At 40.3% G+C, this 13,998-nt stretch overlaps 1 protein-coding gene across 1 annotated transcript in view; it reads right to left on the minus strand.

Moving 5' to 3' along the window:
• LOC124796068 (structural maintenance of chromosomes protein 1A-like) overlaps window positions 1–13,998 on the minus strand; it is a 116,005-nt gene that overhangs the window by 55,585 nt on the left and 46,422 nt on the right. The window contains exon 6 of the mRNA XM_047260154.1: window positions 10,295–10,726. Coding sequence (XP_047116110.1) covers window positions 10,295–10,726 — 432 coding nt within the window. The remainder of the gene's footprint in view (window positions 1–10,294; window positions 10,727–13,998) is intronic.

The following is a 13,998-nucleotide window of genomic DNA, read 5'->3' on the forward strand; positions in this document are numbered from 1 at the left end:
TTTGTACAGTTTTCTTTGTCCACCACCACTCTCTCGTAAGTAGAAGGACAATGAAGATGTGCGATTTTCAATATGAAGTATTACAAGTTTAGTCTATCGCATGTGTGCTTGAATAATAGTTTATTGAACAACAGTAGCAAGTATTTTTTTTTCATGGAAGTGAAGTGAAAACAATATAAGGAAGATTTTCATGAATATGACAAGTGCTGGTGTTCTCGGAGTCCGCTTCCTGCAACTAAATTGAAATGTAAGCAAAGTCCGATAGCCAGGAAAAATTCAAATAAGCACAGAACATTTCTAATAAACAAAGCAATCACATTATACCCTACGAAAATGTGTTTTCGTATGCATATTTAATAATATTTAGTAATAATATTTGATTTTTATTATTATTTTTTTTTACTTTTTATAATTTGAGAAGCCAGTTGAACTACATAAAAAACCCTTCGCAAAGTACAGCTTGAATCACGAAAATTTTCTAGGAATTCAAAAGGTTTCGAATAAAATTATCAGACAAGAGAAGAGAAAATATATAATCCAGCAACTAGAATCAATAGAAACAGATTTTAAAAATTGTAATACACATGGATTCTACAAGACCTCCACAAACCAAATTACAGGGTATAACCCTCTAAATGCTTCCTTCTGAAAACCAAAGGGGAATTTAATACTAAGTGAGGAAGAAAATTTTGAAGTACTAGCCGAATATTTTGAAAAATTGCTAAACTGTCTAGAACCAACAGAAACCCTCCCAATATCAAACACCAAAGCCCCGCAAGAAAAAGATTCTACACTGCCAACAGAAGAAGAAATTTTTCAAACGCATAAAGAAACTAAAAAATAACAAAGCCTCTGGGGAGGATGGAATTGTAGCCGAATTTCTCAAAAGTCTAGGGCCTAATTCAAGAAAGGAGCTAGTAACAATTATTCAAAATATAGGGGTCACCGAAGAAATCCCAGGAGATTGGAAGTGTGCCTTAATACACCCATTGCATAAGAAAGGGGACAAATAGGACGTGAATAATTAAAGAGGAATTTCTCTACTCCCTGTCACATATGAGATATTATCAGTTTCTATTCTTGAAAGAGCGCTACAACTGCTAGAACCCAAAATCTCAGATTTCCAAGCTGGCTTCAGGCCAAACAGATCGAGCCCAGAGCAAATTTTAAACCTAAAATTAATCACAAGAATAAGGAAGACGCGAGGCAAGCCTACAATATATGTCTTCGTCGACTTCAAAAAGGCCCATGACTCAATCCACAGACCCACACTATTTAGGATTCTTGGAGAAAAAGGATTTGATCAGAAAATACAGAAAATCATTCAGCAGGCATTAACAAATACAACATCCAGAGTGAAATTTATGGGAAAACTTTCAAAACCATTTGAGATAAAAACTGGGGTTAGGCAAGGTGACAGGTTATTGTTGTTAAATACAGTTCTAGACAGAGTCATGAAAGAATGGGAAAAGAAACTTAAAGAAGAAAACTGCTGAAAACCAATTTCATTAGGAGCCAAAAAAATTAACCTATGAATCCCCTACGAATCTTCCTCTGCGGACGCTCTCACAATAATGGCAGATTCTTGTGAGATGGCTATAAAGCAGATAGAAACTCTAAAAGAATGAGCAGAGAAAGTCGGCCTGCAGATATCATTTGAAAAGACAGTGTTTACAAATTTAGAAATTTTCAAATTACAAACAAAATATGAAGAAATTAACAGAGCATCACACTTTAAATATCTAGGAGAAATTATCTCTGAAAAATATGCACAATAAGAAAGGATACAAAAAGTTCATAAAGGTTTAGGATTAGTGCAAAAACCTCTATAATAAAAAATGCTTATCTTTAAATGCCAAAATTAGACATTACAAAACAGTAATTAAACCATCAATGTCACATGCCAATGAAACCTTGGCACTAAACAGGAAAACTGATATAGAAAATCTAAAGAAAGAAGAAAGAAAAGTAATTAGGAATATTTTGGGACCGAGATGGACTGAGAATGGATACAGACTACAGAACACGTCCAAAATTGAAAAATATTCTAACGTAGAGACAGACATGAGGAAAAGATACCTCAAATTCTATGGCCACATAATGAGGCTTCCCGAACACAGACTAACAAAAAGAATAGTAAAATATGTAAATTCCCTTGATAATGGAGGAGAATGGATCCAAAATGTTAAAAAAAGACTTGGAATTAGCCAAAATCATCAAAGAAGAAATAGACGTAAGGAACAATTTTAGAATAAATGGGAGGTTAAACCAGAGACAAACGTCCAAAGAACCGGAACAAAATGGAGCGAAGAAAGAAGCGCTAAATTCTCGTAAACAATGAAAAACTGGTGGGCAAATAAAAAGAACCAGAAGAACAAGAGGAACAGAAAGTGAACCATCTTTACTTACAAGGGAACATCCCCATCGCACCCCCCTCAGATTTAGTTATAAGTTGGCACAGTGGATAGGCCTTGAAAAACTGAACACAAATCAATTGAGAAAACAGGAAGAAGTTGTGTGAAACTGTGAAAAAATAAGCAAAATATGCAAACTGAGTAGTTCATGGGAAGATATGCAACATCAAGGACACTGGGAACGCAGGAGTGCCGTAGTCTCGTGGTAACGTGAGCAGCTGCGGAACGAAAGGTCCTTGGTTCTAATCTTCCATCGAGTGAAAAGTTTAATTTTTTATTTTCAGTTTATGTGACCAACTCTTATGTTTTCATCACTTTTTTGGGAGTGATTATCACATCCACAAGCAAACCTAAATCGGGCAAGGTAGAAGAATGTTTTAACCCATTCGCCAAGTGTACAAGTTAGGTGGGTCGACAACATATTCCTGTCATGTGACGCACATGCCGTCACCAGTGTCATATAGAATATATCAGATGTGTTTTCCTGTGGAGGAATCGGTTGACCTATGACCTTGCGATCAAATGTTTTCGGTTCCCATTCGAGAGACACATCCTTTCGTCTACTAATCGCACGGTTTTGCGAAGCGGTCGCAAAACACAGACACTAAACTTATTACAGTGAACAGAGACATCAATGAACGAACGGACAGATAATAACTATGCAAAAAAAAAGAAAGTAAAATTTTTACTCAAGGGAAGACTTGAACCAAGGACCTCTCGTTCTGCAGCTGCTCACGCTACCACGGGACCACGGCGGGTCCTGAGCTCAGATCGTCCATGATGTTGCCTATGTGGCCCATGGACTACTCAGTTTGTATATTTTGCTTATTTTTCACAGTTCCACACAACTTCTTCCTGTTTTCTCAATTGATCTGTGTTCAGTTTATCAAGGCCTATCCACTGTGCCAACTTATAACTAAATCTGAGGGGGCTGCGATGGGGAGGTTCCCTTGTTAGCATCTTCCACTCTGGGAGTTTTGCAACTAATAATAATAATAATATAGTTGTTGTGTGGTGGATTTGTTTCATTTGGCTCCTATCTAATCATAGCAGGTAGGTCAACATCTTGTAAACAATACTGTGATTATCGAGACTGTGAAACTAAGGTATAATGAGTGTCACATAACTTACAACAGATAACAACTCATTCTCTTCCAAGCCACAGTGTTTTTCTTTGTTATTAGCAGTTTCAGTTGTGAGTGTACAATAAAGCATTATGAAAGTAAACAGAATTAGATGAGTACTGTATTGGTAAAACTGAAAGCTTCTGTCAATTAGCTGTCCAAGAAACCTTTCATTAAAAGCATCCAGATGCATATAATGGCATTTTTATGTGACTAAATAACAAAGAAATTCTTCATTCACTCCTCCATGGGAACAGCATTTACCTTAAATAGCTAAAAATAACTACAGAAAACATAAACTTGTATGGCTAGAACAGGACTGAAACTGTCATCCTTTTGAATTTGAGTTCACTGTCTTTATCACTGCACTGCCAAGCCGGGAATCTGAGTCATCAATTCTGCTCTTTTAGTAACAGTTCAAGAAATAGAGTCGTGGCTACTAAGATGATCTTCTGCTGGGGATTTTCTGAGTCCTTACCAATATCTGCAAGCCATCTTATCAGAGACTTTTGCACCGGAATACGAAACTCCATTCTGAACCATAGAGAGGCATGGAAAATCTTTTTGGACTCGTTTTCACATCTTCAATTACGGATGTAAATTGCACTGTTCATCATAAATCAACTCTTATTATTAATCACAGATACCATTTGGAAGTAAATGTATTGACATGTGAGGGTATCAATCTCTAAGTCTCTCAAGCAGCTTCTGGAGGATGTTTAGTATCTCCTTTGCAATAATTTTTAATGCATCCCTCTATAAAATAAATACTTTTTTCATTGTGACTGCAATGCTCCAGGAAATTCTGCCATACAACAGTATGATGTGAAGGTGCTAAAAGTGTGCTAACAATCCCGACTGCATGTCATCACAGTGAGGGAGATATGTTTGTAAGTGCAATGTCAGCAGAATAATTGGTTAACTTATACACATGCTGATGCCACTTCAGTTTTTTGTCGGTCTGCAATTTCACAAATGGAGTGTCATAAATTTTTTGTTCAGCTATCTGTTTTTATTTGTCTACAACTGTGTAACACTAGTTTTGATAGAATTATTACTTCATCCAAACCCTAGAGGATTGGTAATAAGGTACAAGAGCTCTGAAAAAGATAAGACATCCTGTGCTATGTGAGCACCACATAACCACAGGTTTAGATAAGTTACACACAAAGGATTACACCTTAGCATCTTACTCATGCAGAACTAATATGGGAAAAGAGTTGTGAGGTACATTAAGATAGAACATAAGTTCAAAAAATTGATACAAGCAGACTTTGTTGCGATTAGCACATAGAAGTGTGTGGTTGTGAATTAATATCGAAAAATCGTTCACTTTGTAATTGTAACTCTATATGTGAGTGTTATTTAGAAAATATGGCCCAATTTCTCATGAAACAAACTATCATAGATATTTTTCAGAAAACTGTATTATTTAAGTCCTTAAAGGATTCTCTATTTATTACATAGTTTCCATATTTGTTTAAACACATTTCATAACATTTCACAATCTTCTGCATCCGTAAGACAGACACCTGCTGCCTGTGAGGTTAACAGACTTTAACTGCTTTTTTCATGTTGTCATTCGTTTCAAAGCCCTTGCTGCTGAGAAACTCCTTTAGGTAATGGCTGGCTGGCCTTGGCAGCCACACTGTGATCACGTGTGTGTGAGTGTGAGTGCGTATGTGTGTGTGTGTGTGTGTGTGTTGTCGTCTAGTTCTGATAAAGGCCTGTTGGCAGAAAGCTATGTTCGACAAAGCTATGTTCGACAGTCTTCTGCACTTCTTATTTATTTCGTTCCGAAGTGACTTGTATTTCCTTATTCCTGAATTTCCTTAAACATTTTTGTACTTCTTTCTTTCGTCGATCAACTGAATTATTTCTTCTGTTATCCATGGTTTCTTCGGAGTTACCTTTCTTACACCTACAGTTTTCTTTCCAACTTCTGTGACTGCCCTTTTTAGAGATGCCCATTTCTCTTCAACTGAACTGTGCACTGACCTATTCATTATTGCAGTTTCTATAGCCTCAGAAAACTCCTTAGTACTTCCATATTCTACTTCCTTTCGCTTTGATTCTTCCTGACTAAGTCTCTTAAATGGCAGACTTTTCTTCATCATTACTAAATTATGATATCAGTCTATATCAGCTCCTGGGTAAGCCTTACAACCCAAAACCCCATTTCACAACCTCTTTCTGACCAGGATGTAATCTAAGTGTTGTTGGTGTTGGTTTGCTGTCGATTATGAATAGAAGAACCTTATTACTGTACTGTTCACAGTAACCTACTCTCTGCCCTAACTTCCTATTAATGGTGAATCCTACTCCTGTTACACCATTTCCCGCTGCTGTTGATATTACCCTATACTCATCTGACCAGAAATCCTCATCTTCTTCCCACTTCAGTTCACTGACCCTCACTATATGAAGACTAAGCCTCTGCATTTACCTTTTCAGATTTTCTAGCTTCCCTACCACTTTCAAACAAACTTCTGATGTTTCATGCTCCAACTAGCAGAACATCGCCCTTTTCATTCTTTTTCTCGTGGTCAGCTCCCCCTTGGCAGTCCCCTTCCAGAGACGCAAATGGGGGACTAGTCCGGAATCTTTTGGCAATGGAGGGATCATCATGACAGTTTTTTCAATTACAGGCTATATGTCCTGGGGATATGCGTTATGTGTTTTTAATGCAGTGGTTTCGATTGCCTTCTGCATCTTCATGCCATTGATCATTGCTAATTCTTCTGAATTTTTTATAGGCAGTTTCCCTCCTCAAGTGCAAGAGAGTGCTCTGAACCTCTGTCTGCTCTTCCAACCTCTTTGACAAGGCCAATGGCAGAACAGGGTGACTTCTTATGCCAGACGTCATCGGTAGCCATTGCTAGTGGTATTTATTCAAAGTTTCAGCAGTGGCAATGTTTGAACCAGGGACCAAGGACATTTTGATTAATAGTCAAAGATGCTATCCGTAGACCTTGTACCTCAGTCTAAAGTCCACTATTGTTCCTCATATATCTAAATGATCTTCCATCTAATATACAACAAACAGAATTTAGTTTTTTTGCAGATGACACTAGTCATCATCATCATCTTGGACAGTTTCCAGCCACTGGCTGGGTCTGTTGGGAACACAAGCCTCTCCATCGTGTTCTGTCTTTCCACCATTCCCCCTTTTCCACCTTCGTCCAGTTCTCTCCTCTTCTCGTCACACATTCCTTCACTCCCTTCAGCCATCTATCTCTTGGTCTTCCTCTGGGCCTCTTGTCGCGTCCCAAGCGTGGGTATTGCGAGGGATTGAGCGACACGGTTCGTGGATGGGATTTTAGCCGGTTGACCGTAATGAGAGGGAGACTTTTGATCTGGCTAAGGTGGAATAATCCCTGGTTTTCACAAGGCTAGGAAGGTGATAGAAATTAAAGTCGTGATAACTTTAACAATTTACGGTTTATTCCATATGAGTACAGCTCGCCCTATCTGACGGTGGTTGCACTCACAGGAAAGCCAAGTCTAACACAGAGACGGTGACTGACTCCACCGTTCCGACTGACTACTAGAAGTTCTGTCACGCTTCCTAACACCCTACGTTAGAGTCCCGCGGCTACGCCCTGACGCTCTCCAGCGACTATCTCCGGCTGCCTGCCTACAGCCCGTTCCCCAGCCCAAGTCGGCTGCTGCTATCTAACTCTTCGCCCTCACCAGACAAAACTTAGCTCCCCAGAGCGGCGTGCTCTCGGGTTTTGTTAACGTTTCCCCTCCGACCCCGCCAGCGCTTGGCCTGACGTAGCGTCGAAGGCAACGTGCCCTTATTTGGTATCGTTAAAACATTGTTGTTGCTATTGTTCTTCAGAGGCTGAGTGGAGGGGCAGAGGCGCCTCTCCCAATATGGTCACGCACTGCGTCCTGAGCCCTCCATTGGCTCCTCATGACGTAGTGCGGTCCCCACCAAGGGCCCTCTTTCTTTCTCTCTCCACTCCCAGACCTCTCTCTCTAGCCAGGAATGCTTTCTTGTTGATAGTCTTAATTGAATGCTTATCATGCACCCCTGCACAGACCCTCGTTTGTGTTTGCTGGCTGTTTACTTTCCTATCAACGCGCCCAGCTGCCCAGCCGTTCGAGTGCCGCCTCGGCTGGCCCTTCGGCCACGCCTGGCGTCCCAGCGCTACAATCTTAACTTCTCCCTACGTACTATTTTTAAGGTACTGCTTTTTAGACTTGGCTTGTTCCTGCGGTTACAACACCTCCCCCGCCAGGGAAATTGGCGTTACTCCTCAGAGTAGCGTCAATTGAGATTCTTTCTTTTTATTTTCTTACATTTTCTTTTGTTACATATATTACACTTCATATGTTTTCTTTTTCTTTCATCTATACTTAATTTCATGTGAGACACAAACATTTTACACATGCATTTGTCAAGATACACTTTCTTCTCTTTCTCTTTTTTTTTTTTTTCTTCTTCAGTTCATTGCTACAACAATTATTTATCAAACATACATTCATCAAGGTACATTTTTCTTCTCTCTCTTTTTTTTCAATTCATTTCTACAACAATTATTTATCAAACATACATTTATCAAGGTACACATTTTTTTTTTTTTTTCCGTCATTGATACAATTACAATCAAGGTACATTTTTAAACATTGATGCAAAATACCACTTTCATTTTACATTGGTAATTGCAAGTACGTACAGTTTCATAAAACATGGACAAACACTAAAATCGATTACACCTTTTTTTTTTTTTCATAAGACATATCTAATATATTGTAACTGTAGGTTTGACTTATCGTCTGTTTCTGAACAGAACTGACTCTTCTTGGTTTTTACCACATCTTTCGTATACTACTATCTCTTCGGTGTCTTTATTAGCTTGTCTTCTACTTAAGCTAGTCTCTGGATATTGATTTACTATGGTGTTTCTTATACATACTTTCCCACAACAGTTACTATCGTCAAAGTACTTCCATAAACTTTTGAAGCATTCTTTACAGCATTTACAATTTCTACAACAACATGTTATTACAATAACAATGACTATTGCTATAGCTATGTATGTAGTTACAGAGTAATGGGTAAAGTATCTGGAGTATTTTAGTTCCTCCTCCTGCCTTTCGGCCATCCGCTGGACATCGTCCAACCTTTTCCCAGCGACTTTCAAGTCGTCTAACTGTGTTACTACCTGCTCTAGTGGTAAATCTAACGTTAACATTGATACATTCTTCTTTTCTTCGTTTACTACACAACAGTCAAATTCTAAATTAATTTGAGGTATTATATCCTTTTTCGTTACGTTACTATGAATTACTCTATCTGTTTGTATGAACACTCTCGTTCCATACCCTTTACATTTGCTATAAAAACTTATCTTTCCTACCCCTTTCATTAATAAATCCTTCGGGGGTTCTTTTCCACATAATACTGTTAGTCCTTCTTCCTTCGGAGCTACATATAGCCACTCATTACTGTTTAGATGGGTCCAAAGGCTCTGATTTAGTGCGACTATTTTTCGCACACAATCTTCCGGAATTTCTCTTACCGGTTGTAATAATTTGGCTTCGCATTCCTCATGGTCGAATGTCGATAGCAATGCAAATGACTGTCTGCACAGTCTTCTGCTCTTACTCAATTCTTTACATTTTAAGTCATCCGCGGAAAGTTTCGCGTACTGCCTTTTGGATTCATCTATCAGTAGAAATTCTTTCTCTGGCTGTATGTATATGTACCTTCCTTTCATATTTGGGATCTCCTTTGGTAATGGGAGAACTCTGTACATATTGAAATTATTATTATCTATTAGGGGGATATTAATTACATACCCTAGTATGCTACCGGAAATGAACACATCTAAGTCAATTATTCTTAACAAGAGGTAGCCTGATGACTCCGCGAGAGGAACAGGAAACTTCACGTCCTTTAATTCGTCTCGGATTAAACTTAGATACTTCACAATTTGCACTGGGTTAATTATGTGAGGCTGAAGTATTCCCTTTTGAGCATTTACAATGGCATTTATCATTTGCTCATACTCTTCCTCGATTTGGCCAAACACTGCCGCTAACTGTAATACTTGTTCCGTTACGGTGGCAAAAGTTGCTACTCGTTTGAAACCTATATCTGTCTCCTTCACGTATTCTTTCATAAACCTTTCGAGTCTCTGCATGCCTGTTCTTAAAATGTGTTCGTTTGATTCTAGTGTATACACTGTTCTGTTTACTCCTGCTAACGTGGCCCTTACCACTGCCACCTGTTCCTTAGTTAACCTCAGCAACCCTTCCGAATTCTTTTCCATAGCATCTATTCTTTCCTTATAATATGCTGCGTCTGCTTCGTCCAATGTTCCGAACAGTATTTTACTTACCTGTCCGACGAAGTTGAACACTCCTCTCTTCCTTCTGGTTTCGTGTTTTGTGAGTTGCTGTACGAGTTGCTGTAGCCCTGTAATCTTTTCAACGTGATGTGTAACTTGCTGATCTAATACCCTACATTCTATTAATCCAATGTTTAATTGTTTCAATGTGTCACGGCACCGCTGCACCGCTGCCTTACCGTACCTCTCGGCTTTTTGGAATCTTTCTGTTATTACATCTAAATTAACATATGTAACTATCCTCCATGTGGTACTGTATATCTCTATTTGTCCTACGTGATCGTAATATAGTCCTGATGAGCTTGGTATTGAGGTCACTTTAAAATCGTTCGTTTCGTATTCTGATGCAACGAAGTTGTATGTTGCTATCACTATGATGAGTTGCATCACTTGCCACTTGAGTGCCATACCGCTTCTTTTTGTGGTGCGCCGTCTGCTCCGTTGGCTCGCGTCGTCCTGCGCTGCTTCGCGCTCTCCTTGTGCCCGCGCTGTCCCGCGCTGTCCCGCGCTGCTCCGCGCTCTCTTTGTGCCCGCGCTGTCCCGCGCTGTTCCGCACTGCTCCGCGCTGTCTCTGCGCCCGCGCTGTCCCGCGCTGCTCCGCACTGCTCCGCGCTGTCTCTGCGCCCGCGCTGTCCCGCGCTGCTGCGATGCGCCGGCCGCCGCTCTGCTGGGCTGTGCCGACCCCGTCGCTCTCCTCGGCTGCCGCTGCTACGGCTGCTGCCGCTTCTGCTGCTGCTCGGCCCGGACCCCCGGACTCGAACGCTGGCTGCTTAGGCACCTCTGCGCCTTGTCGCTCCGCGTCGCGCTGCCGCTGTCCTGCGTTGCCCTGCACCCGCGAGGACTACCTTTCTGGACTCTAACGTACTGGTGCTACTAATGCTGAAAGTTGCGAGTCGCCACAACTTCCTGCCAATTGCCACAGTCGCTGTAGCAAAATCTAACGTCTTCTGTAGGTAGAAGCTTATGCGCCGTTGTGATAACACCCCACACCTGGCACCAAAAAGTTTTTATTTATGTCGCGTCCCAAGCGTGGGTATTGCGAGGGATTGAGCGACACGGTTCGTGGATGGGATTTTAGCCGGTTGACCGTAATGAGAGGGAGACTTTTGATCTGGCTAAGGTGGAATAATCCCTGGTTTTCACAAGGCTAGGAAGGTGATAGAAATTAAAGTCGTGATAACTTTAACAATTTACGGTTTATTCCATATGAGTACAGCTCGCCCTATCTGACGGTGGTTGCACTCACAGGAAAGCCAAGTCTAACACAGAGACGGTGACTGACTCCACCGTTCCGACTGACTACTAGAAGTTCTGTCACGCTTCCTAACACCCTACGTTAGAGTCCCGCGGCTACGCCCTGACGCTCTCCAGCGACTATCTCCGGCTGCCTGCCTACAGCCCGTTCCCCAGCCCAAGTCGGCTGCTGCTATCTAACTCTTCGCCCTCACCAGACAAAACTTAGCTCCCCAGAGCGGCGTGCTCTCGGGTTTTGTTAACGTTTCCCCTCCGACCCCGCCAGCGCTTGGCCTGACGTAGCGTCGAAGGCAACGTGCCCTTATTTGGTATCGTTAAAACATTGTTGTTGCTATTGTTCTTCAGAGGCTGAGTGGAGGGGCAGAGGCGCCTCTCCCAATATGGTCACGCACTGCGTCCTGAGCCCTCCATTGGCTCCTCATGACGTAGTGCGGTCCCCACCAAGGGCCCTCTTTCTTTCTCTCTCCACTCCCAGACCTCTCTCTCTAGCCAGGAATGCTTTCTTGTTGATAGTCTTAATTGAATGCTTATCATGCACCCCTGCACAGACCCTCGTTTGTGTTTGCTGGCTGTTTACTTTCCTATCAACGCGCCCAGCTGCCCAGCCGTTCGAGTGCCGCCTCGGCTGGCCCTTCGGCCACGCCTGGCGTCCCAGCGCTACAATCTTAACTTCTCCCTACGTACTATTTTTAAGGTACTGCTTTTTAGACTTGGCTTGTTCCTGCGGTTACAACACTCTTCCCCTCCAGTTGCAGATCAACCATCCTCTTTGGAATTCTTCCCTCATCCATTCTCTTCATGTGTCCATACCACCGCAGTCTTGATTTTTCTATCCTGTCCTGTACTGGTTGACACTAGTATTGTAATCAATCCAAACACACATACAGCCAAAGAAGAAATGGTAAACAATGTTCTTAAAAGTATCATTGCCTGGTTTTCTGCAATTGGTCTCACCCTTAGTATTAAAGAAAGACATCCCATATTCGGTTTTGTACATCTAGGGGATATAGCGGGTACTACACCAATTATAAGTGTAACACACGCAAGGAAATGAAAAATAGGGTGGAAACTTCAAAATTTTTATGTGTCCTTGTTGATGAGAATTCAAACTGGAAAATGTTCGTTTTGTAAATCCTAAAACAACTTACTCCAGCCACATTTACACTTAGAATAATTCCATATCTTGGGGAGAGACAAATCATTAATTTGAAATCTTTTGCATACTGCCATTCAATAATGATGTATGGAATAATGTTCTGGGGTAACTCAACTTTAAGAAAGAATGTCATCATTTCTCAAAAATGTGCTGTAAGAATAACATGTGCTCACACCCACAGTCATCTTGTAGACATCTATTTAAGGAGTTGGGTATTCTGACTACTGCTTCACAGTATGTTTATTCCCTCATGAATTTTGTTGTAAATAATCCACTGCAGTTCAAAAGCAACACTGAATGATGTACAAAATTACAATAACAGAAGAAAAAATGACATTCATTACTCTACATTAAGGCTGTCTTTAGCACAAAAATGCAGACAGACAGCAAAGTAAAGTGTGAAAATAAACTGAAATAGCTTGTCTTTGACAACCCCTTCTTATTCCATGGAACAATTTCTATTATAGCAATGTGTAAAAGGTGGTGGGAAAGAATTACTAAATCACAGCTGCATATTTAATAATAATAATAACAATAATAATAATTATAAAACTAATAAATGTTCAGCATGTAACCACATTTACAAATTAATTTTCTATGTGACTGTAATATAATTCATTCCACATCATTACAATTTATCATGCAACTGATCCATGGAACATGAAACTAACTAACTGTTTACTGAAAATCAGTTCAACTTTTGCTATTCTGCTGTTTGTGTCTGGAAATAGATGTGTTCTGGCCCTTTATCTGCACACTTTTATCATCAGCAACAAACATCACAATTTCTTGAGGTGGACTCCAGTGTCATTGGTATATCACTTATGTACGTCAAAAACAAGAGTGAGCTGAAAAACATACCTTGTGGGACACAAAGTTTTTAGTTTTACTCACTTCGTACCAGTTGTTAATATGTTTTCTGTTCTGAGTTGTGACTCCGTCCATGCTAGAAGAGGCCTTTTAATGCCATAATGTTTTAGTTTCTCAAGGAAAATTTTATGAACTACACACTCGTGAGCCTTTGAAAAGTCACAGAAAATAACAACAGGGTAATTTCTCTCATTTATTTCCACCAGAACTATGTTTGTGAGATCTTTCTCTATAAAGTTAGTCCTTCAACATTTGGATAAAGCTGTGATCATAGATGCTGAGCACCCTTGCTATCTGTTTCCTGTGTAACCTAACCTTTCGGAAAATGTAAAATGATTCTTAGTTTTGTATGAATATTTTGAAGACATCATTAAACTTCTTAACTGCTGTGTGCCCTTTCTATACGTCTTCAAATTGTTTCATCAGTAAATACTCTAAATAATGTGATTGTACAAGCATTTTAAGTTTCTTTGAAATTGTTCTTTACCTACTTGAGCTACATCTGATTAATTAGGAAACTTTATAGCTACCATCTGACAATCATGACACAGAAGAAGCACTGGGTCACAGACAGTCACAATGACAAAGACTGCAAAAATATTCAGGCTTTCAGACTAAGTCCTTCTGCCAAAGTGGAAGACACCTACATTCACACAAGCATAACAAAACAATTGGCCATTGTCTCTGGATCCAACCCGTAGAGATAGTGGGCACTTGTGTGTGAGTTGCACTTGTGTGAATGTGTGTTTGTGTGGGTATTGTATTTCGGAAGAAGGACTGTATGGAAGCTTAAAAACACTGGTGGGAAAAATAACCCA

This window comes from Schistocerca piceifrons, chromosome 4, assembly GCF_021461385.2.
Source record: "Schistocerca piceifrons isolate TAMUIC-IGC-003096 chromosome 4, iqSchPice1.1, whole genome shotgun sequence".
In the NCBI taxonomy this organism is placed as follows: domain Eukaryota; kingdom Metazoa; phylum Arthropoda; class Insecta; order Orthoptera; family Acrididae; genus Schistocerca; species Schistocerca piceifrons.